General features: G+C 37.4%; 1 protein-coding gene across 2 annotated transcripts in view; it reads right to left on the bottom strand.

The window, feature by feature from the left end:
- The window catches only part of LOC121383982 (syntaxin-binding protein 1-like), a 68,408-nt gene that overhangs the window by 14,073 nt on the left and 28,802 nt on the right, over positions 1–25,533 (bottom strand). Inside the window, exons 13-16 of one of the 2 annotated variants that reach the window (XM_041514114.1) lie at positions 19,593–19,652; positions 14,363–14,425; positions 9,987–10,100; positions 6,443–6,531 (exon numbers count right to left, since the gene is read on the bottom strand). In XM_041514114.1, the coding sequence (XP_041370048.1) occupies positions 6,443–6,531; positions 9,987–10,100; positions 14,363–14,425; positions 19,593–19,652 (326 nt within the window). The remainder of the gene's footprint in view (positions 1–6,442; positions 6,532–9,986; positions 10,101–14,362; positions 14,426–19,592; positions 19,653–25,533) is intronic. The other variant, XM_041514116.1, reaches the window with a different exon arrangement.

Here is a 25,533-nt window from a genome sequence, read left to right as displayed (position 1 = left end):
ACATGGATAGTTAAAGACTAGAAAGCTTGTGACTTCAATCAAGTAGTCAGACTCCTCAAATAAACAGAAATACAATAATATATAAAATTAACAAAAGATGAAGAAAACTACCAGTAGTGATTTATAGATTCTATTTTCCTTAATCAGTTGGTTGCCTGGTTGCCACACTATATTGTATCATTAACATTCATGACATTTACAGTGTTGACGCATATACATTTAATAGTGAAATGCATGCAGTCTATACAGAGAGCATAGAACAGCAGGTAAACATATTTCAATCTGAAATTGCTGACTAATGAAACATTTTCCACCTCCAATTTTTTTATATGTTGTAGATAACATGTTGGGCTATAATTTTAATCAAAGGTCATCTCAAAGTCACGTGTCCCACAAGGTCAATTTCAAGGTCAAAAGGTCATCAGCCCAAAAGTAACCCAAGTGTCAGGAATAATGCCAGATTTGGATTCCTTGTAATCCCCCCTTTCCAATGATACCTCATTTGTCAAAATTGGACCATTGGTTGCTGAGTTATGGCAATTTAAAAAAGGGCGGCCACGCCCTTTTTTGACAAAATTTAAGAAAAAGAAAAGGCCATAACTCGGAAACCGTAGGTCCAATTGAGCTGAAACTTGGAATTTCAGGTTTTTTGCCAAAATAACCTTATATACCAAATTTCATTGAAATTGGAGGGGGTAGGGTTTAACCCACTGGGTGATCTGACATGGAATGACCCAATGCAGGAGTGTCTGTATGGTAGCTAACCTATTTTGACTTCATGTCTGGTATTATTGAATTAGTAATAACAAATTATGAAAAACACTATAACAGTATGACATAAAATAAATACACATGGGCAACCACCAGATAAGTTCAAGGATTAATTTTTAAAAAATTTAAATTTCGGGCTGGGGGTTGTGGGGTTTTTGTCCAAAAAAAAGAAGCTTTTAAACAAAAGTGAGAAGAAGAAACATCAATTTACAATACTAGATAATTTTAAAAATAAATATAGCAATGTTATTCAATAATGGTGCATTAAAAAAAAGACAGCATAACTTTTATTTTAAAAAACGCTAGGATTAGTTCCTACAATATATTTAAAATACCCCCTCACCCCCGTCAATATTTTGAATTATTATAATTGAATAAATAATGGTATTCATTAACGATATCATTATTACAAAGTTTACATAGCCTGTTTTCTTTAGGAATGTTACACCATATACCAGTTTCAATCTTCAATCTTAAATTTGACATACGCAATTCAGTTATTCAGAATTGGTATGATAATCCCGTCAAATAATTTGAATAAGGTATAAAATTGGCCTTTAGAAGAGTTTGTAAAATCGTCGTAATTTTTTTTTTTTTTTTGTTGTTGTTTACAGGATTTGAAATTGATATTATATTGATTAGTGTAGATATACTCTATTCCTGTGTTTTTGAAGAAACAAATTATGAATTTCAGCCACCGGTATGATGTCACTACTATTCTTGTCGACTGGACTGAATTAGCCAGCTTTTACACGGTGCTAGATAAATCTATCAAGCACACCGGTGCTGGACGATTTCTACACACGTATGACATCATAACTCATAGTTTTCAAAAATCTGTTTGCCATTTCACCATGTATCATTGTTTTAAAAATATTTCAATAAATTAATATTTTCAACTTTATATTTATTGTGCAGTTGTTACATTTTTATGTCATTGCATAAAGTGGACTACATTTTTCTGTGGATCATTAAATGAGTTTGTAGGTGAAATGTTTACGAATTGTTCTACAATAAACCATCAGTAGCTTACAAAATTAATGTTTTGTTACTGTAATTAAATGGACAAGAAAAATAATCAATCATCATTGTGAGGTATAGATTAAAAGAATCCTTCATGTGTCCATGTGGGACAGGGCTATTTCACCCTCGGGTATATAAGCCTCGTCATTGACATCATATTATGTACCCGAAGGTGGAATAGCTCTGTCCCACATGGATACATAATGGAGGAATATGTTTCTCCCATCCAGTAGATGAAAAACAAGCATTTTGTGAAAACGTGAAAAACCTACTTTTTTTTTTTTTATCTTACAATAAAATAATCATAATCATTGAAAAGATCAAACTAAAAGTATAAACCAAAAATGATAGTATAATTTCATTATGACAACAGGTTTTCTTGTTTTTATGAAATATAAAAAGCATTTCTTGCGTTATTTTATCGTTTACGTGACGTCACCCAATGTTAATATAAGCTCAAACAACAGAAGTCACGTGGTCATGCAAGACCGATTTATTCCGCATGGGCCGACGTCACAGAATACGCCTGTCTTGCATGGCTAGGGATGGGAGAAAAGGCAATTCCAACCGTTGTCCCTCGGGTCGGAATTGCCGTATCTATACTTTACAACAGTGATAGTTTCTATTAATACTCTATTCTAAATTCTAGACATGCTTTATGTTCCCAACTGAATGTGGCATGCAGCAAGCAGGATCAATCTTAGAAATAAAAGAAACTGCATTATCTATGTCATTTAAGAGTAATTTTTCCCTACGATCCCAAAAACCACAATTATTCGAATACTTGAAAATGGTATTCAAATATTTCAAGTAGCAAATTAGCGAGCGAATATTAACATTTTCGGACCAAACACTACTAATGACCAAAACAAATTTCTACAATCCTTAGGTATGGTAGAAGAACTGTGAACTCGTAGCATTGTTTAGTTAGGATATTCTATATAATGGTTTCTTGAATTTGAACATCAGTTTTTACAATGTTCAGTAGCCCCCAGTAAAGACTATTATTACATATCTATTCAATCTTACTATAGTGATAAAGACATTCTGAAACCATGTGATAAATTTATTTTGTATCAGGAACTTTTAACTTGTATCCAGGACTGGGGAATTCCCTTTTTATTTTTACTGCAGTTAGCGCCTTTTATTTACTGACAATGATATGATACGATTCTTTTTTTTTCTCCAGCTGACTCTTGATGAGACTAGACGTGTGTCAGTGCGCTCTCGACTTGCCCCCCCCACCTGGGGGGACTGATAGCCAGCTTTGGATCCCTATTGGAGTTTCGGGTCACCTATACCGGGTCACGGGCGACCGTGTCCTTGGTATATGGAGACCCGCCTCCAAAGAAGAGGACCGGAGGAACGGGAAGAGGAAGGAGAAGGAAGAAACCCGTGCTGGGGACGGCTCAGGAGGGGACAAAGCTGGCGGCTCAACCGCCAGTGGCGGTCCCTTCTGCGTCGCCGCCCCCACCGAGTTCTCCGGAGAGGACGCGACAGCCATCGGCACCCGCATCCCCGGATCCGCCCTACTCGGAAATGGACACTGCGATGTGCCAGCCGGCCAGTAGGACACCACCAAAATGGACCTCCACTCCAAAACAGACGACTTCGGTGCAGCGGTCAACTTTAACGACCGCTCCCGTTGAGTCGTCACCAGGATTTGTTGCGGTGGCGGCACCAAAAAGGAAGGCGTCATCACCGACCACCCAACCAGCAAAGACTAAGCCGCCGCCTGAAGCCGCCCCCCTACAAGAGGAAGAGAATGAGGACGAGGACGAGGATGAATGGAGCCTGGCCCTGGGTGGACTTCGACATCAGCTCCACCCATACATGCAAGGGGACACCACTCAACCAACAAAACTGCGGGGAGGATACGCCAACATAGACTGGAAGCCAATGGAGGACGGCAGCAGCTACGAAATCCATTACAAGACCTTTGGAACTACAAGTACGCCGGGAGTAATCGTGACCCATCGGAGGGAGCAGATCTACAGACAGTGCGTCTTGTTTTGGAAGATAGACAACAGGTCTCTTCACAAGATGCTCAGTGCAGTCTGCGGCCCCGGCTACTCCACGGTTGTACAGGCTCTACGCCAGCGAAAAGACCAGCTGCCGTCTCTCCGAGCAACTCCAGGATCCCCGAGAAACCAACCTTAACTAGGACAGGTATCCTCCTTTTTGGGCTTAGTTGGACTTTAAACGTTTTCGATCGAGTTTCAAAATCTCTATGTTTATTTTTTTATAAATAGTCCAACGCAATTTACTTTGGCGCCCGTTCAATTGCTCAAATCACCTTAAAACCTTTTTGGCCGAGCAGTCAAACTTATTTTTGGGTTTAAATTCTTAGTCCGGACATGATGTTAGGTGCAGTTAGTCTCAGAATACTTTAGCTTTTTCTAGTTAGACCCGAAGGAATCGAAATTCAGCCAGTCAGAACACGGCCCATTTTCGGTGTCTACTAGTCGGTCCGCGCAGTCGCTGGACACAACTAAATTCTTATTCCAAAATCTGCCCACCTCAAACTTATCCCCCACCCTTTTCTGTCCTGGACTTAGTCACTGGCAAAGGCCAGAGATTATGCCCAGGACAGACATGCTTGAAACCTTCGTGGTATATGAGCATGTAAATAAATATTGGAATGATACGATTTACAAATTACGTCACATCATATTTGAAACATTACACAAGGCTGACGCAGAGTAAGATTCTTAACGTTAAGTAAATCCATGAAAGGAGTTTTGATCATATATTTAAGAAAGTGTTGTTATGATGTTAAATTACAAACCGTTTTTGTAAAACAGAAAAGAAGGTATGTAATAAATACAGCACTTCACATACATTGTTTTCGCTTCGTATTTATTGCACTCATGTTCCTATTTATTGCTACACAGTCTAGTGGTATATATTCTTGGGCAAAATAAACTCATGCAATAAAGAGGAAGCGAAAACAACGTATGTGAAGTTCTGTATATTTATTAGGCATTCAAACATTAAATATTTCCAGACAGTAACAGATTACAGGAATGACGCAAATTAATGTAAAACAAGAGTATTAAAAAATTAAAGTACAAAAAATATTCCCTAGGCAAAGAAAAAACCTCTACCAGTTCTTCCTCGATACGTTTTGATGTGATAAACAGTGCTTCACTATAGGTGTGTACGAATAGTTTTCATGCGATATGTACGTCACAGCTACATGTATGACACAACACTGCCTCTTGTTCTCAACTTGCAAACTTATTTTCAACAACAGTATCTTCCATAAAATGATAAATATTGAAAATGGGTAATAAATAGAATACCCAGCTCGCTACTCGGCAATACCGTTTATTTTGCACGAGTGAACTGATGTTGTCCTTCCCTCGCCTCGGGAAAGACAACATAAATTCACTTGTGCAAGATAAAACGGTATTGCCTGGTAGCTCATTGAGTATCCTGTAAGTACTCATTGCATGAACTCAAGACCACTTTGGAAAGGACACATTTTTACATGATTCCATTTTTAAAGAAATGAGGTCCTTAAATCTTTAATAATATGCCTTTACTTGAAAAAAAAAACCCCAGAAGAGTACTTGAAACAGATTGACTAAAATGATGGCATTTAATTAAGTACATGACTCGATAGCCATGGGATAAACTCATTATCACTTACATTTATCAGACGATACACACAATTATTTTTAAAAAGTTTTTATTGCTTAACATTCTGACCCCCCCCCCCACCCCCGCCCAAACAACAAACAAACAATAACAATAACCACCCAAATTTATACAGGCAGTGTTATTCTTAAATTGTGAATATCATATATTTATATTAAAACACATGTTAAAGTTACTGCATAAACTTACTCATGGTATGCATGGTTATTTACATTATTTACACACTTTTAATATTTTGACTGACAGACAATAATCCCAAGTGTGCACAAAGGTCTATCTATTGTCGATCAAAACAGCGAAAGCTTGCAAGTAACCATTAATGCCACTTACGTTTATGCAGAAACTGGCATTGCATGATGCAACAAGGAAGTTTAGGTTTAGTGGTGGGGTTTAGAAAGTGCAGTTATACAGATTTATTGCACTCTTTTGTCAATGGGAAAATAACCTAAGTGTGGTACATATGTTTATTATCAAGACCTGTTTCAATGGGAAAACTTTCAAGCAGTCTGACAATGTTATGTGATTCTGAAAAGGAATGCAGGTTACTGTTATATTTCTACACATTCACTTTAGACAGATGCTGGGAACTGAGTGATTGTAATATTCATATAATACCTGACAGGCCTTTCTGGCTTTCCATTTGAACTAAAACATAAGAAACAATTAAAACAGATATCAAAAACTTAAGAAATTAAGCAATTAAAACAAAAATCTATTTGAAACAAATGAAAAAAAAAGAAAGTAAACTAAAAGCAACAAAGAAAAATGTTACACTTCATAAGCAATTAAATTCTGAATATTAAAAAATTACAAAATGGTGAAGAATAAATCACAGATAAATATATTAGAATGATTTGAAAAGCACAACATCCATCTTTAATATGACACTCAACCTTAATAGTCGGCCTCCCACCTCACCACTTTTAATGGTGAGCCTCAAATATAACGACCATACATGAACTTAGTGAGGATGTATAATACGAACCTGCGAGCTCCAGCATTGTAGGCCGCGCGAGACGCACCTCCAGACAGATACGGGAACTGATTTGCATTCAGATTCTCATTGACTCCAAGCTGCAGACAAAAACATCAACATCAAGCATGGTATCCAAACAAACATGTCATCACCAACTGATTAAAATTAGATAATAACAAACTGCCTATATAATATGTATTAAAGGAGGGGACAATTAAGGCATTTGGCCTGGTATGCATATTCAACGACATATATAATGCACACTATTGTGTAATATCAACAAGTATAATCGTATAGTTAATTAATAAAATGGTTAAATGTGTCGGCTATTATATATAAAGGGCGCAGCCATTTTGTACTATCCCAGTGAATACGCCCTCTGGCGAGCTGGTGGTTACGTAATACCTAACATGTCATGTCAGGAATTAGTCTTCGAACTGAAGAAGCAAAACATACCTGATTTTTACAGATGCATCGCAATGTTCTGTAATTATATCCATCCTAGTAAGCCAGCACCAATTATATATTATTTTTCAATACAAAATAAACCACCATTGTCAAAGTGTTGAAATAACTGTATTATGTTTCATACATAAATTAACCCACGTATTGAAACAATAATCGGAGTGTTTTCTTGGTTAATTGGTCTTTTCTTACCGTGGTCTTTCTTTGGTTCCTGACGTGGCTCTTTTATGAAAATCACAGGGTATTGTGTGATAACAGCACGGATACACCTCAAATCGTAATGGACATTACCAACCGCCCTGCTTTATTACTGTAAGTAATTACGTAAAACCCTTGATTAAGTAGACTTTCCCATCTAAAATAAAAAAACTGACCAATTACGTCGTCCCCCCAAAAAGAAAAGTATCACTTGGGTATCGTGAGTGGTAGTTTTTGCTCGAACGTGCCCTACCAATAGGCCTAATAGTATGCATTTTTGCTTTGGTTTTTTTTTAAAAAGAAAAATACTATAACTCCATTTCGTTCTATTGATGTAACCTGAAATATATTTAGTTAAATAGTTTATTATACTATCAAGTCATTTTTTTATGTTGTTTCACAAGTCCGGTTGATGAAACGAAGCGTCTTGTCGTAAATTAGAGCGTTTGTTTACACTGTGCATAGAGAAGATGGACGGAGCTGACATCACTTCGACCCAAGCTATACCACCGGATGTCACCAAAAATAAACAAAATGGCTACACCCAGTTAGCAGGAATAATCACGTTTTTCATTTGTTAAAGTGTCAGTATGTGTTGATGGTCCGGGTATGCATCTTTCCAACACATAAGGCTCTTGTTTGAGTTGACCCTACCTTTAAGCTAGGCACTATATATATATATATCAACAAAAAACCCAAATAAAAACCCCAAAAACCAGCAGCCAACCAATTTCAATAATTTAAAAACAGATGGTAACAAGAATTCCACAAACAAAATTATAGATATAAAAAACAAAATCAGAATATTGAATGGCAATAAGTATTCTAAAGCAAAACATGTCCGGGCCAAACACATTTTCGTATATAGTAAAGTCGAAACCAAAATGTTAACAACTATATAAATTGCTCTCCTACTTTTATTTTTCGTTAGATTTTACCCACATTTTGTCCAGACAGAAATCTTGAAAAAACCATTACAGTGACAGATTCCACATACTAGATGATAACCATGTCAGCTATATCGACTTCGCTGAGATCGCATAGGGCAAAAAGCATGTAATTTTATGGTACATGTATAAAGATGGCAATGATTAACAGTTGCTCACTGATTACTCAGTAAGAAGACATTTCCAACCTACATGTATTTTTCTCAATTTTAATGGTATTATATTTATAGATCTCATTAGCGGGGTGTGCACTTTGGATTTTTTTTACTTGCTATTCGGGTGAGTCATGTCAACAATTTGAGTAAAAAATTGCAAAGTTTGACTTGCTCGTGCAATTTTTTAGTGGCCTGAATTTTATACAAAAGTACTGCACTTGACATAGAAGATCAGTTTCATTGGGCATACACATTTTGTTCTAAGTATATATAAAGAAGTAGTTATTATGCAAATAGCTAGCTTTTATTACTATTTTTACCCTTATGAAGCAAAGTTTCCTGCATGAGCATCAAGAACTGTAGCATCAGCCGTAAATATTAACAAGTCAACAGTTTTGGTAGCTGAAACATTTAGTGGTATAGCTTACCGCTAGCCAGAACAAAACTTTTTCAGGTTTTATGAAATGAAGTATGTTTTTGTGTTTGCTTGTACTTATTTATAAAAATGCTTATAAATAGTTTAAAGCAAATTACAAAATGGAGTGCTCACAACCAATGTTAACAGATAATATTTTTTAAACATGAATATATATTTTTTTTTTATGTGTACGAGGGTTTTTTTTTGGGGGGGGGGGGGGGCAAATATAAAAAGGTGGTGGGGAAAAGTGGTGCCATTGGATAGCGGAGTGGCCCCATGCTCCTCCTGGTTAATCCAGTGTTATGAGTGGGTTAAAATCACTGTTGATTTCTTAGCTTGATTTAACCTTATTTTAGGACATGCATGTCTGCGAATGTGACCACATTCAGCAAGTCTATCCATAACATAGCCCCTGCGTGTGCTGTAACTTCCATATTTTCTCAGTGAGAAATATTCTTCATTGGTCTAACGAACAATACTATTGGACAATTTGACACTTACAAACCAATGACTTTGTCGGTACTAAATATGACGTCATCACGATTTGACAAACACACAAAATGACATCATGTAGTTTAAAGACGGGTCTCTGTTTTTGGTGTTAAATTAATAACAAAATGTCATTTTAATGCAATTCATTATAGATTTGGAAGCAGAATAAAGAGAACTTGTGATTTTTAAAATTATCTATGAACGTTATTAAATTACAACGTTATAGTAATTCTCAGAACAGTGCATAAAGTGGTTTACATCGTTCCTATAAAGGTTGGCCTTCGTGCATGTGCGTTGAAAATAAAAGCTTTTAGAGAAAAAAATAGCTGAGGTAATAAAAAGAATAACAAACTCGGTACCAGTTATTATCAAATTTATGTCCCTCGTGAAATAATTTTCATTTGTCACTCGCTAAAGCTCGTGACAACTAAAAAAAAATTCACTTGGGACATAAATTTGATAATAACTGGTAACTCGTTTATTATCCTCTATTCATATCATTACAATAATTTCACTCACAGTATTGCACCCTGTCATCACATTAATGTTTTTTAATAAGTTTGTAGAGCACATTGATTTCTATTTAATATTGTCACTTGATAGGTTTTCACTCCTCTTGAAGAGTATTCCATAAGTATTTTGCCCAATGCGACTTCAGCAAAATCAATATTGGTGACATCGTTACAGTCTTATATGTGGAATCTGTGTCACTGTAATGGATTTTTTCATAATTTGTGTCTGGACAAAGTCTGGGGGAAATGTAACGGTAATTAAAGGTAGGAGAGTAATTTATTGTAGTTGTTAACAATTCGGTTCGGACTTTAGCTGTTTAAAATTGTATATAACTCACTTTCAGTAAAAATAAAAAATCAACAAACCTCTAAGATATCTTTGAGATATGGGACATATCGAGACATCTGGTATGTGTGCTCAGACACACGCTCCTTGCGGTTAAACGGCTGGTATGGCTGAGCTGCCTTACGTCGACCTCCCTGCAATAAATGAAGTAGTTTTATTTACACTATAGCAAAATATGAAAATTTATTGCCAATAATTTAAAACGACAATTGTTTCAAATAACTTTTAATAACAGAAAATGTTCTACTACATAGGCTATTCCTTTCAATTCATTAAAGTTTTTAAGTTGGTATTCAATTTTTCTCCAACAGAACATAATCAACTGAAGTAAAACAGTCCAGAATACGTTTGACTGGAATGAGTTTCAGCCAATCCATGGAATTGTTCCTAAGAGTCACTATACTTCAGGCAAGCACGATGCTCATTCCATCACCAACTCAGAAAGGTGATAACCTGATTTAAACATGCAAATAAAACATTCTTAAAGGTACAACATCAAAACATTACTCCACCTTCCAAGTATTAAGGAAATCTGACATAATTTTCAGTGGTATTTTATCTTGTCGAGGAGCTAGTTATTTATAATCATTTATTAATATCCACAGATCCTAGACAACTGGTTATTGGTGTAGTAATGGGGTTGGCAGGCCCTTTGTGTGTTTTTATAAATCTGAAAATAAATACATGTAAGTAGCAGTATTCCTGTTATATATTAAATGATCAAATATTAATTTTATAGCACCAGACATTAGAAACCTGGAACAATTACTGAAGGATTCACAAATACGTAGTTTGAACCAAAAAGAAGAATGCTCAATAACCAAGCTGTTACGGTAAATAAAAATAATTAAAATGATTTGAAAGAAGATATCTCCAACATCATAGGAAGCAATATCTCTCGTCTTGTCTGTTTGGAAAAACTATAATCCTATGTTATAGTCATCTACATGTGACTATATATTTGGAGAAAAAGAGTACCGGAATATTACATTAAAGGGACTGTCCTGGCTGCTGCTAACCATAAATGTTTCTGACTAACAGAGACTTTTTAACAACTAATATTACAAGTTAAATATATCATTCTTGTAGTTTAGAATATAAGTGTATGTACATCCAATGTTTGAAATTATTGGGAGGTACATGTACATTGTAAAATCTAGTCTCTGCTTTTATAAACATTCAGCCGATGAGAAACTCCTTGTATATACAAACACTGCAACCCCTGCAACTGCCCGCGGCAATCAGCAATGCCGTGGAGATTGTCGCAGAGTTTTTCATTCTCTTCGGCATGTTTTTCTGTGGTGGACTATATTGGATTTTTTCTTTCAAGATGGATTTTTTCCTTATTATTAAAAATAAAATTTATTTTGTGAACTGAAAACTGATTAAAAGTAAATATTAAAACAGTAACTGCACCATTATTAATGAGTATCTGAATTTTAGCGTCATTGGGCATGATCGATATACATGTAAATTACCAGCATTAAGCGAGTATCAACTAGGTCATTGAACTGCAAGTTGACGGTTCATAGCATGTGCATTGCAGGGATTACTGGATTGCAAGGGGGGTGACAGCTTATACATTGTTCAACCGTGGTTATGGTGTGTAAAGGATGTTTTATTTTCAGTAAAATGTTTAACATACACTCCTACAAGTCACTTGATGTGTTATGATCTGCCTGATGATGAGATATTTGTAGATATACATATATATAGAAAGAGATAGTTCCGAGTTTAATGAACATTTCTTCGTCATTTATATTGGCAAAATATGCTAACCTTTTCTGGTGCTGAGCGGTCTAATAAAAATAACCCCATAAAACAAACTTTACCGATTTACTTGGACTTGGTGACAGATTTGCTAACAGAAATTATGCCGTTATTAAAGAAAATTATTTTAATTCTGTATCACATTAAATATATTCTGTCACTATGATGTAATATAATTAAAATATTAAGACTGAACTGGCACATCACTGCGGACTGACCCGGCTGTATATGATAAAGTGTCATCTCCTTGCAATCCCAATGTTCTTGATCATGCACGTGTCATTCGCATGTTTACTTAAGTAACGTCACTTTTAATCAATGAATACCGCCACTGGTATAAATAAATCTTACAGCATATTGGCAAACCTTGGCATCCACATAGATCAATATGCAATAATGTCCATCTAAAATTCACCTATTGTGAACTGTAAACCAGTTTTCCAAACTGACTATTTACATGGGTATACTACACTAACCTTACATTTGACAATAAATACTTATTAAGAAAAGAAAAACGTGCATCTAAAAAGTATTAAAAACTTATGGAAAAAAAAAAAAAGAAGATATTTCACAATAGTCTTGGTTTTTATCTACTTAGCATGCAAAGAAGTAAAGGTAAAGAACTACATACTGCATGAATTATAGGTAGACTGCACTGCATGAATTATAGGTAGACTGCACTCTACTAAAAACTCCAAAGGCACCAACATACAGAGGTGTTCATTTCTAGTACTGGTGACATGCAAATTTGACCATGCCAACACAACTACAGTTAAATCCCAATAGCAGAGAGGAGTCATACTTATATCATACGTGAAAATAAATAAGGAATTAGTTGTGAAGAATCAAATAATACTAGTGATGTTTAATTTTAATAAAAAGTGCTGGTAATTCAACAATAACAAATACCAACATAAAAGGCACAGCAAATACCAACTGTAAGTAGACACACAAAAGACCAGTTAAACTGCACTGTTGGTACAGTTTACAATGCTGTGTTAAGAATAAAATGAAGTGAAAAACTGGATTACATTTTTTCTTCACCAAGAGCTACAAATACATCTCAATAAAATAATTTATTTTCGACTGCAAGATAACAGTATAGAACACAAGTACAACAGACATAAAATATTTCAAACTTAAAACCCCCCCGAAAAAACAGTATGTGTCATGGATAAATAGGAGATAATAGCCTTTTTATAACTACTATAATTATGTGTCTAGATATACAGTTGCATTGGATTGGTTCGTAAGCAGAATTTAAAATTGTATGCATACATGTATAAAACATTTAACCAACATGGTTTGTAAAGTACACACTGGAGAGACTGTTTGGCAATGAGTTTAAAACTATAAAACATTTAACCAATATGGATTGTGAAGTACCCAGTGGAGACTAAGTAAAGCTGAAACAGTCTACAGACTACTTAACATTTGTGCAACACAGATTGTCATACAAGTTCTGAATGGTAAGAGACAAACTATATTCACAAGAGCACTGATGTCTGATGAACACTGGTACCGGTTAAAACTGTTTTCTTGCTTTACGATTTGATGAATCACAACTCATAGTTGAAAACAGTAACACTGGAAATACGACCAAGGGGATGAAATAGTTGTCTTAAGTAATGAACAAAGGATGACAGAATTCACATCAACTGCCATCACTCATCATTTCATGTGGGCAGAGAGCACAGACTATTTGACACAATAAATATTAACTCTTAACTTTTGACAATAAATATTGTGTTTGAAATCAACTCTGAGAGTTCTTGTGAAAACCTTTCCAGTGTTACATGGCCACAGGATTATACTTTCCACATAAACGAACAGTCTGCTAATAGCATAATTCTCTTGAAATCTGCCTGTGTGGATAAGGAAACATATTCAGGTCTGTTTTACGGTTTTAACATTAATTGCATATTCATAAGATTAATGATTAATTAAGTATCATTAAATTATAAATTATTTAATATATTTGTATGTGATACATAATAAATTTACTAAAACACTCTTAATACAGTTTTTAAATATGTAAAATAATCACAGAAGGTTAATAGATTAACAAGTTGTGCAAAAGAATGCAGATAAAATTTTCATGTAATAATAAGTAGATAAAATGAAACATACATGTTCTGCTATTTAATGAGTTAAAGACAATTAAATTAAACAACCATATGAATGATCACACTTTTGTTACCCTACAGTACTTTAATGAAATATATCTGGATGAAAATACATTTGTTTTCTTTACATACTACATGTACATGTCTGTTTTTTAAGTGATCAAAGTGGACTGGAAAGTTAAAGAAATACAATCATATTATGCTGGAATAAAAGTTAAACAAGGCATTTGAAGACTGTTTCAGTTCTGTTTACACTCATCTCTGCTACTGCTTTTAACAAAAACAAAATAAACAAAGAGGAACAGAACAAATTGAATAATATTATGACACGACTACGTGTAGAAAAGAAAAGTGCCCACTGTAGATTTCCACTTAAATGACAACCTTCCTGGCTATCAATAAACAAAAAGAGAAAAAAAATGTTAAAACTACTGGGTTATATGCAAAAACAACTCTACACCAAAATGACCCTTTATTAGTTGTAGAAAAGGTCAGCTCACCTGGGCAAACGTGCCATAACTAGAGCTGTCTTGCAACAGACGACTATAGTTTTTTCCATGACCCTTTAAATTTGCAAGAAAGCGTGAAGGAAGAATGGCAAAAATTTCAACAATACAAAAACAAATACACAAAATATGAAAGAACAATAAGGAATTTAAAAAAAAAAATGAAAAAAAAAATAATAATAATAATATCCAATTAAGATTAATTTAGCATTAAATATAAAATTGCTTCCATTTTACTGTTGATAAGTCACCATTTACAATTGCCTTTACAAGTCTTATTACTTTATTTATAATAATTTTTAAGATGTTAATAAAAAGAACAAAAGTCAAGAATGGTCACCTGAAATTTATGCACTCCCAGAGTGTAATAGACAACCAATAATTAGACAGAGAATTAATTAAGAACCCGTGAAATAATAAACAACATTGATTTACCCTTTGATATTAACGCTATTTTTATTTTATTTATCTCTAGAAAAGCTTTCCATCTAGAGGATATTCTTGCACCCATTGCACTGAGAGTGGAAGCAGTTAGCGCTTGGTCACATCAGACAACTCACTGGCAGAATAAGAAGGATAGGCTGCCATCCAGGCACATGGCGGTTCCACTCACTACTGACGTTTTGGAGAGGGCTTGTCTTAATAAAATTACAATGAATGTTTTCTCACTGAATGGTCAATTATATCTGATCATAGAACTTTCCATATCCTTAGTTACTATGGCTCCCATCTTGACTCAATACATTACTGTCAAAACTATTATTAACACAATAAAAATACTGAATACTGTCATAACTGTCTTATTGTTAGTCAATAGACTCATCTTTAAGTTAACATAAATTTTTCGGTCATAATAGATGAGAGTAAGAAAATTTTGTTTGATAGTCATTGTAGAAAAAACTGGGTGTGCTTAATTACATTCTCTGTGTATAATTCAAATTCCCCCAGTAATACTCCATTCCCCTCACCTGAATACATTAAATACATGTTTTAGTTTAAAATATTACGAATGTATTGAAACATGCATCAATCACCTTGTGCACCTTTATAATATTCATGAAGAAAACCAAGTTACCAAAAACCAGAACAGATACTAAACAAAACCAGCAAGAAACCCCCATGCTCAATAACAAATCATATTTATTTCAAAAGCAAAATGCCAAAACAAAATTAAAGCAAAAGTTGAGATGAGTCGTAAACATAATGATACTGAAACAATTTTTATGAAGCACTCTTCAGGTTCTACTTAATGCATGGTAAATGGAACAGTTTGTTTACTGATTAATATGTAATTGGAAAGGGAATAATCAACCAATTTCAACTGATTATTGACTTGGTGATGAATAAATTCAAGACAGATTTAACTTAACAAGAAATAACAGCCACTTTACCTAATTTACCATTCATAAAGAGGTAAATTATTTCTGTGTTCCACCATGCATTAACTTGAAATTTTCAAATAAAAAATTTAATGTGTGTAGAGGTTTTGTTGTTGTTTTTACCATGTACACATTTTTAGTCAAACCTCATTTAATGATATTTACTATGATCCTTTGGCATAGACAGGATTTAAATTGGGGCAACAGGAAAATATAAATGATGGTAGGGGAAAAAAGGTGACATTATTGGTGGGTGGACTACACAAGTACAATGATCAATGAAATAATACAGTGACCTCAAATTATGAATGCTTTTCAAGTGTGTGTGTTTCTGAGGGGTGAGGGCGATGGAGGAAGTTTGTTTGTAAAACAGCAGCTATAATTAAGTATTAAATTGATCTATTTACTATCATATTAAATAAAGTAGCTTTGGAATACATGATATTCATTGTAGCTATCAGGCTGCCATTTTAGCATGATTCAGTGCTGCCACAAATCCCAGATTGCAAATGTGATGTCACACATAGGCTTCTTAACTACAGACATTGTCTAGCACTTCTAACTTTTGATAACATCTTCGCAGACACTGCATGGTGTTCAGATGAACACCACAACGTCTAACAAAAATGTTCTGTGCCATTCCAACTTCAAGCTTACCAATTGCTTGAAGACAATAATTTTCTGAGAGGTGTGACATCATGTTGATGACAATCAGATACCAACAAAAGTGATTTTCTGAATGAAAAGAAGCCATACAATCATCAGCAGCTGTAGAAAAACGTTTACAAGAACGTTTTAAACATGAATTTTCCTACATTTCTTTGGCCATTAGCAATGACGTTTTTCATCAATGCATGTGTGTAGAGTAGACTAGCTCTACATCATTTTCCATTATTTTATCGTGTTAAAAAGTGTGCTATTACATGGTATCCGAGTCACAATTTTTGTACTTTTTGTATCTTTCACGTTTCCCTCAAAATATCTAAATATGGTTGCCTGAATAATCCGGCGAGTTGAAGAAAAGTAGTGTGTCAGGCAGTGTGTGTGTGTGTGTGTGTAGGCATGGCTTAAATTTGTTCAGTTCATCGAGATATGAATGCAAAACAACAAGCACTGTTTGACCAATCAGATTGCTGTGAAGTGTATAGATGCAAAGAAAATTTAATTACATGTATATAATTTATTACACACACACACACTCACTCACTCACACTCACTCATACTCACTCATACTCACACACACACACAGGGTTGAAATTGGCTGAAATTTCTCCTGGATATTTAGTTTGGCAAGCTATAAATTTTGTCGGCCCAAATTAAAACCTACCTATGGGGAGACAGACAGATGATGTCGACAGCTGGTAAAAAGCCAGTGAGGACAGCAGTATTTTGACCCCTGTATCATATAATAGGTAGTGTATCCAAAGTAATAAAAGTATGGGATATTTTTCAGATCACATACTTTCAGAAATTAATAACTTTGCAAATTAATCAGGTCATAGCACTATGTTTATTGACATGTAAGCAAACGTACTACTGTGACACTCCAGAATTGATGTATACATTCATAATCGAACAAAAAACTTTCAATGGCAACTTTACATGTACAATGAAAGCTGTTTAGCATTTTGAAAACAAAGAATGTCAAATACTAGTTTATTTTTATGTAAGGCGTAATACTAAGTTGATGACATTATCATTCCCAATCAAAAAGACACGTCACATATTCATATTGCACTTAAATATCAAGTAATGGCTGACTGGAATGAAAGTTTTACGTACAGTTTACAAAAACATATTGTATGAAACTTGAGATTATATTATAAAGAGGTTATTATCTATGTGTATTTCTGTATTGAAAACATCATACATTAATAATAAAAATAATATTTATTTCTAATATACTCTTCAAAAAAAGAAACGCAAAAGGGTACAAATGGGTTATAACTCCGATTTTATGTTTCCTACCGGTTCATGCTTTGTGAATATAAGGTCATTGCATGTCCCAAACACATTCCCACGGTTACATTCGATAAAACGCAGCTACTGTACAATAAAGTTCCAAAATGTGAATATTCGCAAAAACGCAGCCATGTGCAAACCATGTCACCGCTGCACGTGCGTTGTCTGCACGTGCAACATGAACACCGACAGTATAAAAGTGCAGGGTGTTCGCTTGCCTGGCCTCTGTATCTGGCCGACAGTTGACAATCCAGGACATGCCATGTCTCAGTGAACCGCAGAGAAATAATGCCATCGGCCGACTAGACGCAGGCGAATCCAGAACGGCCGTTGCCAGGGCATTCCATGTGTCCCCAAGCACCATCTCCAGACTGTGGGACCGTTACCAGCAACATGGATCAACACGTGACCTCCCTAGATCCGGTCGACCACGGGTCACTATCCCCGGGCAGGACCGCTACATCCGGGTACGCCACCTTCGGGAACGATTGACTACTGCCACCTCCACAGCCGCAGCGATACCAGGTTTGCGCAGGATATCCGACCAGACCGCACGGAACCGCCTACGTGAGGTAGGAATTCGTGCCAGACGTCCAGTTCGAGGTGTCATCTTAACACCACAACACCGTCGACTCTGACTGCAGTGGTGCCAGATTCATCGACAATGGCCTCAACTGCGATGGAGACAGGTGTGATTCAGTGACGAGTCCCGATTTCTGCTCCGACGTCATGATGGAAGATGTCGCGTGTATAGGCGTCGTGGTGAACGTTATGCGGCAAACTGCGTGCAGGAAGTGGACAGATTCGGCGGGGGTAGTGTCATGGTGTGGGCAGCCATCTCACACACTGGCAGAACTGACCTGGTCCACGTGCAGGGCAACCTGAATGCACAGGGCTACATTGACCAGATCCTCCGGCCACACATCGTTCCAGTTATGGCCAACGCCAACGCAGTGTTCCAACATGACAACGCCAGGCCTCACACAGCACGTCTCACAATGGCTTTCCTACAGAACAACAACATTAATGTCCTTCCTTGGCCATCGATATCACCGGATTTGAACCCAATTGAGCATCTATGGGACGAGTTGGACCGACGCCTCCGACAGCGACAACCACAGCCCCAGACCCTGCCCGAGCTGGCAGCAGCCTTGCAGGCCGAGTGGGCCACCATCCCCTGGGACGTCATCCGTACTCTGGTTGCTTCAATGGGCAGGCGGTGCCAGGCAGTTGTCAACACACGCGGAGGCCACACCCGGTATTGACTCCAGATGACCTTGACCTTGGTGGTGTGTCCTATCACTTACTCACAATGGACTAGAGTGAATTGTGAACAATCCTGCAACATTTGGTAATTATCGGACTCACCATTCAATAATTAAATCAATTCTCCAAATGTTACGACAATGTGGTTTTGCGTTTCTTCTTTTGAAGAGTATATTATGATACTGACAATACCAAAACTCACTCTGATAACGTCTCTCTCTCTATATATAATCAAAGTGTACTCTTCTTTGCTTACCACCCTCCCCCCAGGATACAATTAATAATGTTCTTTTTTAAAAGAATATTTATTTTTATACACTTTTTCCCCTATTTTAAACACTCTTGAAAATGTTACTAATTGTGAATGGATCCTTCCTTACACAGTTATTTTTAATAATAACAATGAAAATAAAAAAAAGCTTTTTGTTGGGCATTTTTAAATGAGAAAGATGATCTTGATAGGAAATAGCAATACATCCCACAAACCCAATCAACAAAAACAAAAGCATTATGTAACGAACTGAAAAACAACTAAAAAAAATAATATAAAGGATTCTGAATGACAGAAAAAGGCAGCTCCCAGACCTAATGTTATTGGTTCAAGAGTAAATACAAACCCCGCCACACAATGTAACTAAATTTAGTGGGTTCAGCTTCAGCGGTGTAGATCCTTCTGCCTGGTAGTTATGCATAACAGTAATCGATTGAATTCAACCATAAGACAATATTTTACAATATATATATATATAGATATGTAATTAATTTGATTTAGTTTGTTGTCTATGTACATTAATGTGTAGGTGTAACTCTCCAGTAGTATTCCCTACATAAAAATCACCACAGGTTTTACATACCATATTAAATAGTAAATTACATTTTTAAATTTACACTTCATATTTTGTTTAACTGTGAATGTTCTTCCAGTTTTAAAAGTAAATGATTGACCTTCTGGGATAATTTTGCAAGCAGCACAAAGGCTTTATATCTATATTTTATTGCATGAGTGGTAGCGCTATATGTAATTTATGGAATGAGTTTGCAAATTTGTTTATTCCCCATGAGGCATAAAACAATTCGCAAACAAGTTCCATAAATTTCATGTGGCATTTATACAAATATGATAATTTATTTATTATCGGAGATGAAACCCGTAGTCCCTTCTGGTTAGACCAGTACGGGAGTAATAATTGAAAACAACAAAAGCCTTTTTACCCTCGGCTGTTTGATTAAGTCAGCTGATCCACAGCAATGGCTGGTTGGCATTCAGTGTCATACATGTAGCAAGCATGTACTCCATGACTACCTATCTAGTATTCAACAATTCTTGTTGCATTTCATCAGAACTAGGTTTATGACACTTAAATTGTTTGTTCCATTTTATGATGCAGATCTGTGGCCTAAATTCCTGACCTGAACATAGAAAAACTACATTGTTCGAAGATGTAAATTATACATTCTAATTCACTCTGCATATAATGCAAAATTTGATTGACTAATCAAATCCATTTACAGCAATAAAATCAGCATTAACGAGTCGGAAATTTTGGGAATTCCCCAAGAGCCTATTCATACGCTACTTCTTGCTGTTTAGTTGCATGTACTTACTTTTGAAATATCAACGTTGAATATTTTTCTGAAACAAATTGTGTGCTCCTCTAAATTTTATGACGTAAATGTTGTTTATAAACGTTTGTGTGACATCATGTGTGTGACACTGACAGGAATGCTGAAGTAAGTAACAGCAACTATGCTGAATTATAAATCTTTGTTAGCGGTAAAACTCAATTTGCGACTGTAAAACCAGCACTAACATCGGCAAATGGCCAAATACAACATAGTTATCCCATAATTCTAAGCTCTGAATCCTAGTGAGGATGAAAGAAACTGATTACTGATACTGTTACTGATTTTGTGACAAGAGTTATGGCCACCAGTAATCAGACATCTCTCAGTAATGAGCACAGTGCTTCCTGCCACCATGTGCAATTGAAAGGTCCCAACTGCTAACAGTGCAGAGCACATGCTGCAAAGATACATGGTCAAATAAGGCCATAGAAGGCTGTATTCCAGCTGATTAACTGCTGCATTTAGATAGCAGATCTGTGTCTTCAGAGTTTTACTTCTCCATCTCATGTTTCAATGAATGAACAAATTAATATTAAACGAAACCATGCACTATATGGCCTCATGCCAGTGGGCAAAGTGAGACAAACCTGCATATTGACTTCGCCCTGCTATTAACCTTAAGGCAACATCGGTGTCGCCTTGTAAAAACAGTAACCACTTGCATTGTACACAGTCTCAAATGAATGGTGAAGAACTTGAGAAATACCTATTCATACCACAAAATTATGGCTGTCTAGCCCAGACCACACCCACGTCTGATGCTAAAAATAAAATGCAGTACTAATAAGCAACCTGTTTCAGTTGCCTATGTGGGTGCAGTCTCTATGGACTTCCCTGCACCCACCTGGCATCCTTGTCCTCTGTTGCTAATAAAGCTAGTCTGACTACCTAATAATTACTGGTGGTGCCTTTTAATAATGCCAAGAATAACCACAGTACACTCTCTGAAATGGTCAGATTAAGCCCACAGTGGTCAGGTTAAGTCCACAGTGAAAGCTGATGAAAAATGGCAGATGTAGATGTTTGGCATGAATGGCCACAAGAAACAAGCTCCTATCAGTGTTGGAGAGTAAGGGACCGAGATATGGAGAAATAAAGGAGCTGCCTGATTGGGAAGAAATAAGATTGCATTCAAAGGAGAGAAAGGAAAGGGGCCTGCAGTATCACATTTTTAAAATCACATGTACTTCCCACAACTATTTACTTACAGCACCACCATCTCCACTTCTCTTTCACTCCCCCCCCCCCCCACCCCATGATCCAGTGTAAAAACATATTTGTGCTGTTTAGAAACAACGAGTTGTTCCTGCACAGCCCCAATTCGATGCAAGATGAACAATGTTTTACTCTGTTAAGACAGCTGTGAAGGGGACCGCACTAATCTCACAGCCCCAATTCGATGCAAGATGAACAATGTTTTACTCTGTTAAGACAGCTGTGAAGGGGACCGCACTAATCTCACAGCCCCAATTCGATGCAAGATGAACAATGTTTTACTCCGTTAAGACAGCTGTGAAGGGGACCTCGCTAATCTCACAGCCCCAATTCGATGCAAGATGAACAATGTTTTACTCCGTTAAGACAGCTGTGAAGGGGACCGCTCTAATCTCACAGCCCCAATTCGATGCAAGATGAACAATGTTTTACTCCGTTAAGACAGCTGTGAAGGGGACCGCACTAATCTCACAGCCCCAATTCGATGCAAGATGAACAATGTTTTACTCCGTTAAGACAGCTGTGAAGGGGACCGCACTAATCTCACAGCCCCAATTCGATGCAAGATGAACAATGTTTTACTCCGTTAAGACAGCTGTGAAGGGGACCGCACTAATCTCACAGCCCCAATTCGATGCAAGATGAACAATGTTTTACTCCGTTAAGACAGCTGTGAAGGGGACCGCACTAATCTCACAGCCCCAATTCGATGCAAGATGAACAATGTTTTACTCCGTTAAGACAGCTGTGAAGGGGACCGCACTAATCTCACAGCCCCAATTCGATGCAAGATGAACAATGTTTTACTCCGTTAAGACAGCTGTGAAGGGGACCGCACTAATCTCACAGCCCCAATTCGATGCAAGATGAACAATGTTTTACTCCGTTAAGACAGCTGTGAAGGGGACCGCACTAATCTCACAGCCCCAATTCGATGCAAGATGAACAATGTTTTACTCCGTTAAGACAGCTGTGAAGGGGACCGCACTAATCTCACAGCCCCAATTCGATGCAAGATGAACAATGTTTTACTCTGTTAAGACAGCTGTGAAGGGGACCGCACTAATCTCACAGCCCCAATTCGATGCAAGATGAACAATGTTTTACTCCGTTAAGACAGCTGTGAAGGGGACCGCACTAATCTCACAGCCCCAATTCGATGCAAGATGAACAATGTTTTACTCCGTTAAGACAGCTGTGAAGGGGACCTCGCTAATCTCACAGCCCCAATTCGATGCAAGATGAACAATGTTTTACTCCGTTAAGACAGCTGTGAAGGGGACCGCTCTAATCTCACAGCCCCAATTCGATGCAAGATGAACAATGTTTTACTCCGTTAAGACAGCTGTGAAGGGGACCGCACTAATCTCACAGCCCCAATTCGATGCAAGATGAACAATGTTTTACTCCATTAAGACAGCTGTGAAGGGGACCGCACTAATCTCACAGCCCCAATTCGATGCAAGATGAACAATGTTTTACTCCGTTAAGACAGCTGTGAAGGGGACCGCACTAATCTCACAGCCCCAATTCGATGCAAGATGAACAATGTTTTACTCCGTTAAGACAGCTGTGAAGGGGACCGCACTAATCTCACAGCCCCAATTCGATGCAAGATGAACAATGCAAGACATGAAGGGGACCGCACTAATCTCACAGCCCCAATTCGATGCAAGATGAACTCTCCGTTAAGACAGCTGTGAAGGGGACCGCACTAATCTCACAGCCCCAATTCGATGCAAGATGAACAATGTTTTACTCCGTTAAGACAGCTGTGAAGGGGACCGCACTAATCTCACAGCCCCAATTCGATGCAAGATGAACAATGTTTTACTCCGTTAAGACAGCTGTGAAGGGGACCGCACTAATCTCACAGCCCCAATTCGATGCAAGATGAACAATGTTTTACTCTGTTAAGACAGCTGTGAAGGGGACCGCACTAATCTCACAGCCCCAATTCGATGCAAGATGAACAATGTTTTACTCCGTTAAGACAGCTGTGAAGGGGACCGCACTAATCTCACAGCCCCAATTCGATGCAAGATGAACAATGTTTTACTCCGTTAAGACAGCTGTGAAGGGGACCGCACTAATCTCACAGCCCCAATTCGATGCAAGATGAACAATGTTTTACTCTGTTAAGACAGCTGTGAAGGGGACCGCACTAATCTCACAGCCCCAATTCGATGCAAGATGAACAATGTTTTACTCTGTTAAGACAGCTGTGAAGGGGACCGCACTAATCTCACAGCCCCAATTCGATGCAAGATGAACAATGTTTTACTCCGTTAAGACAGCTGTGAAGGGGACCGCACTAATCTCACAGCCCCAATTCGATGCAAGATGAACGTTTTACTCCGTTAAGACAGCTGTGAAGGGGACCTCGCTAATCTCACAGCCCCAATTCGATGCAAGATGAACAATGTTTTACTCCGTTAAGACAGTTGAAAGACAGCTGTGAAGGGGACAGCTGTGAAGGGGCGCACTAATCTCACAGCCCCAATTCGATGCAAGATGAACAATGTTTTACTCCGTTAAGACAGCTGTGAAGGGGACCTCGCTAATCTCACAGCCCCAATTCGATGCAAGATGAACAATGTTTTACTCCGTTAAGACAGCTGTGAAGGGGACCGCACTAATCTCACAGCCCCAATTCGATGCAAGATGAACAATGTTTTACTCCGTTAAGACAGCTGTGAAGGGGACCTCGCTAATCTCACAGCCCCAATTCGATGCAAGATGAACAATGTTTTACTCCGTTAAGACAGCTGTGAAGGGGACCGCTCTAATCTCACAGCCCCAATTCGATGCAAGATGAACAATGTTTTACTCCGTTAAGACAGCTGTGAAGGGGACCGCACTAATCTCACAGCCCCAATTCGATGCAAGATGAACAATGTTTTACTCCGTTAAGACAGCTGTGAAGGGGACCGCACTAATCTCACAGCCCCAATTCGATGCAAGATGAACAATGTTTTACTCCGTTAAGACAGCTGTGAAGGGGACCGCACTAATCTCACAGCCCCAATTCGATGCAAGATGAACAATGTTTTACTCCGTTAAGACAGCTGTGAAGGGGACCGCACTAATCTCACAGCCCCAATTCGATGCAAGATGAACAATGTTTTACTCCGTTAAGACAGCTGTGAAGGGGACCGCACTAATCTCACAGCCCCAATTCGATGCAAGATGAACAATGTTTTACTCTGTTAAGACAGCTGTGAAGGGGACCGCACTAATCTCACAGCCCCAATTCGATGCAAGATGAACAATGTTTTACTCTGTTAAGACAGCTGTGAAGGGGACCGCACTAATCTCACAGCCCCAATTCGATGCAAGATGAACAATGTTTTACTCTGTTAAGACAGCTGTGAAGGGGACCGCACTAATCTCACAGCCCCAATTCGATGCAAGATGAACAATGTTTTACTCTGTTAAGACAGCTGTGAAGGGGACCTCACTAATCTCACAGCCCCAATTCGATGCAAGATGAACAATGTTTTACTCTGTTAAGACAGCTGTGAAGGGAACCGCACTAATCTCACAGCCCCAATTCGATGCAAGATGAACAATGTTTTACTCCGTTAAGACAGCTGTGAAGGGGACCTCGCTAATCTCACTGGTGTTCATTACACAGGGGCTGGTAACCTGTAGGTTACAATTCCCATTATCGTTCTTTCATGATGATATTTTGTTATTTATACTTATTTATGGTAA

Source organism: Gigantopelta aegis, chromosome 10, assembly GCF_016097555.1.
Source record: "Gigantopelta aegis isolate Gae_Host chromosome 10, Gae_host_genome, whole genome shotgun sequence".
Lineage (NCBI taxonomy): Eukaryota > Metazoa > Mollusca > Gastropoda > Neomphalida > Peltospiridae > Gigantopelta > Gigantopelta aegis.
Note: the sequence above shows the minus strand (reverse complement) of the source record. Positions and strands in the feature narration are given on the sequence as shown.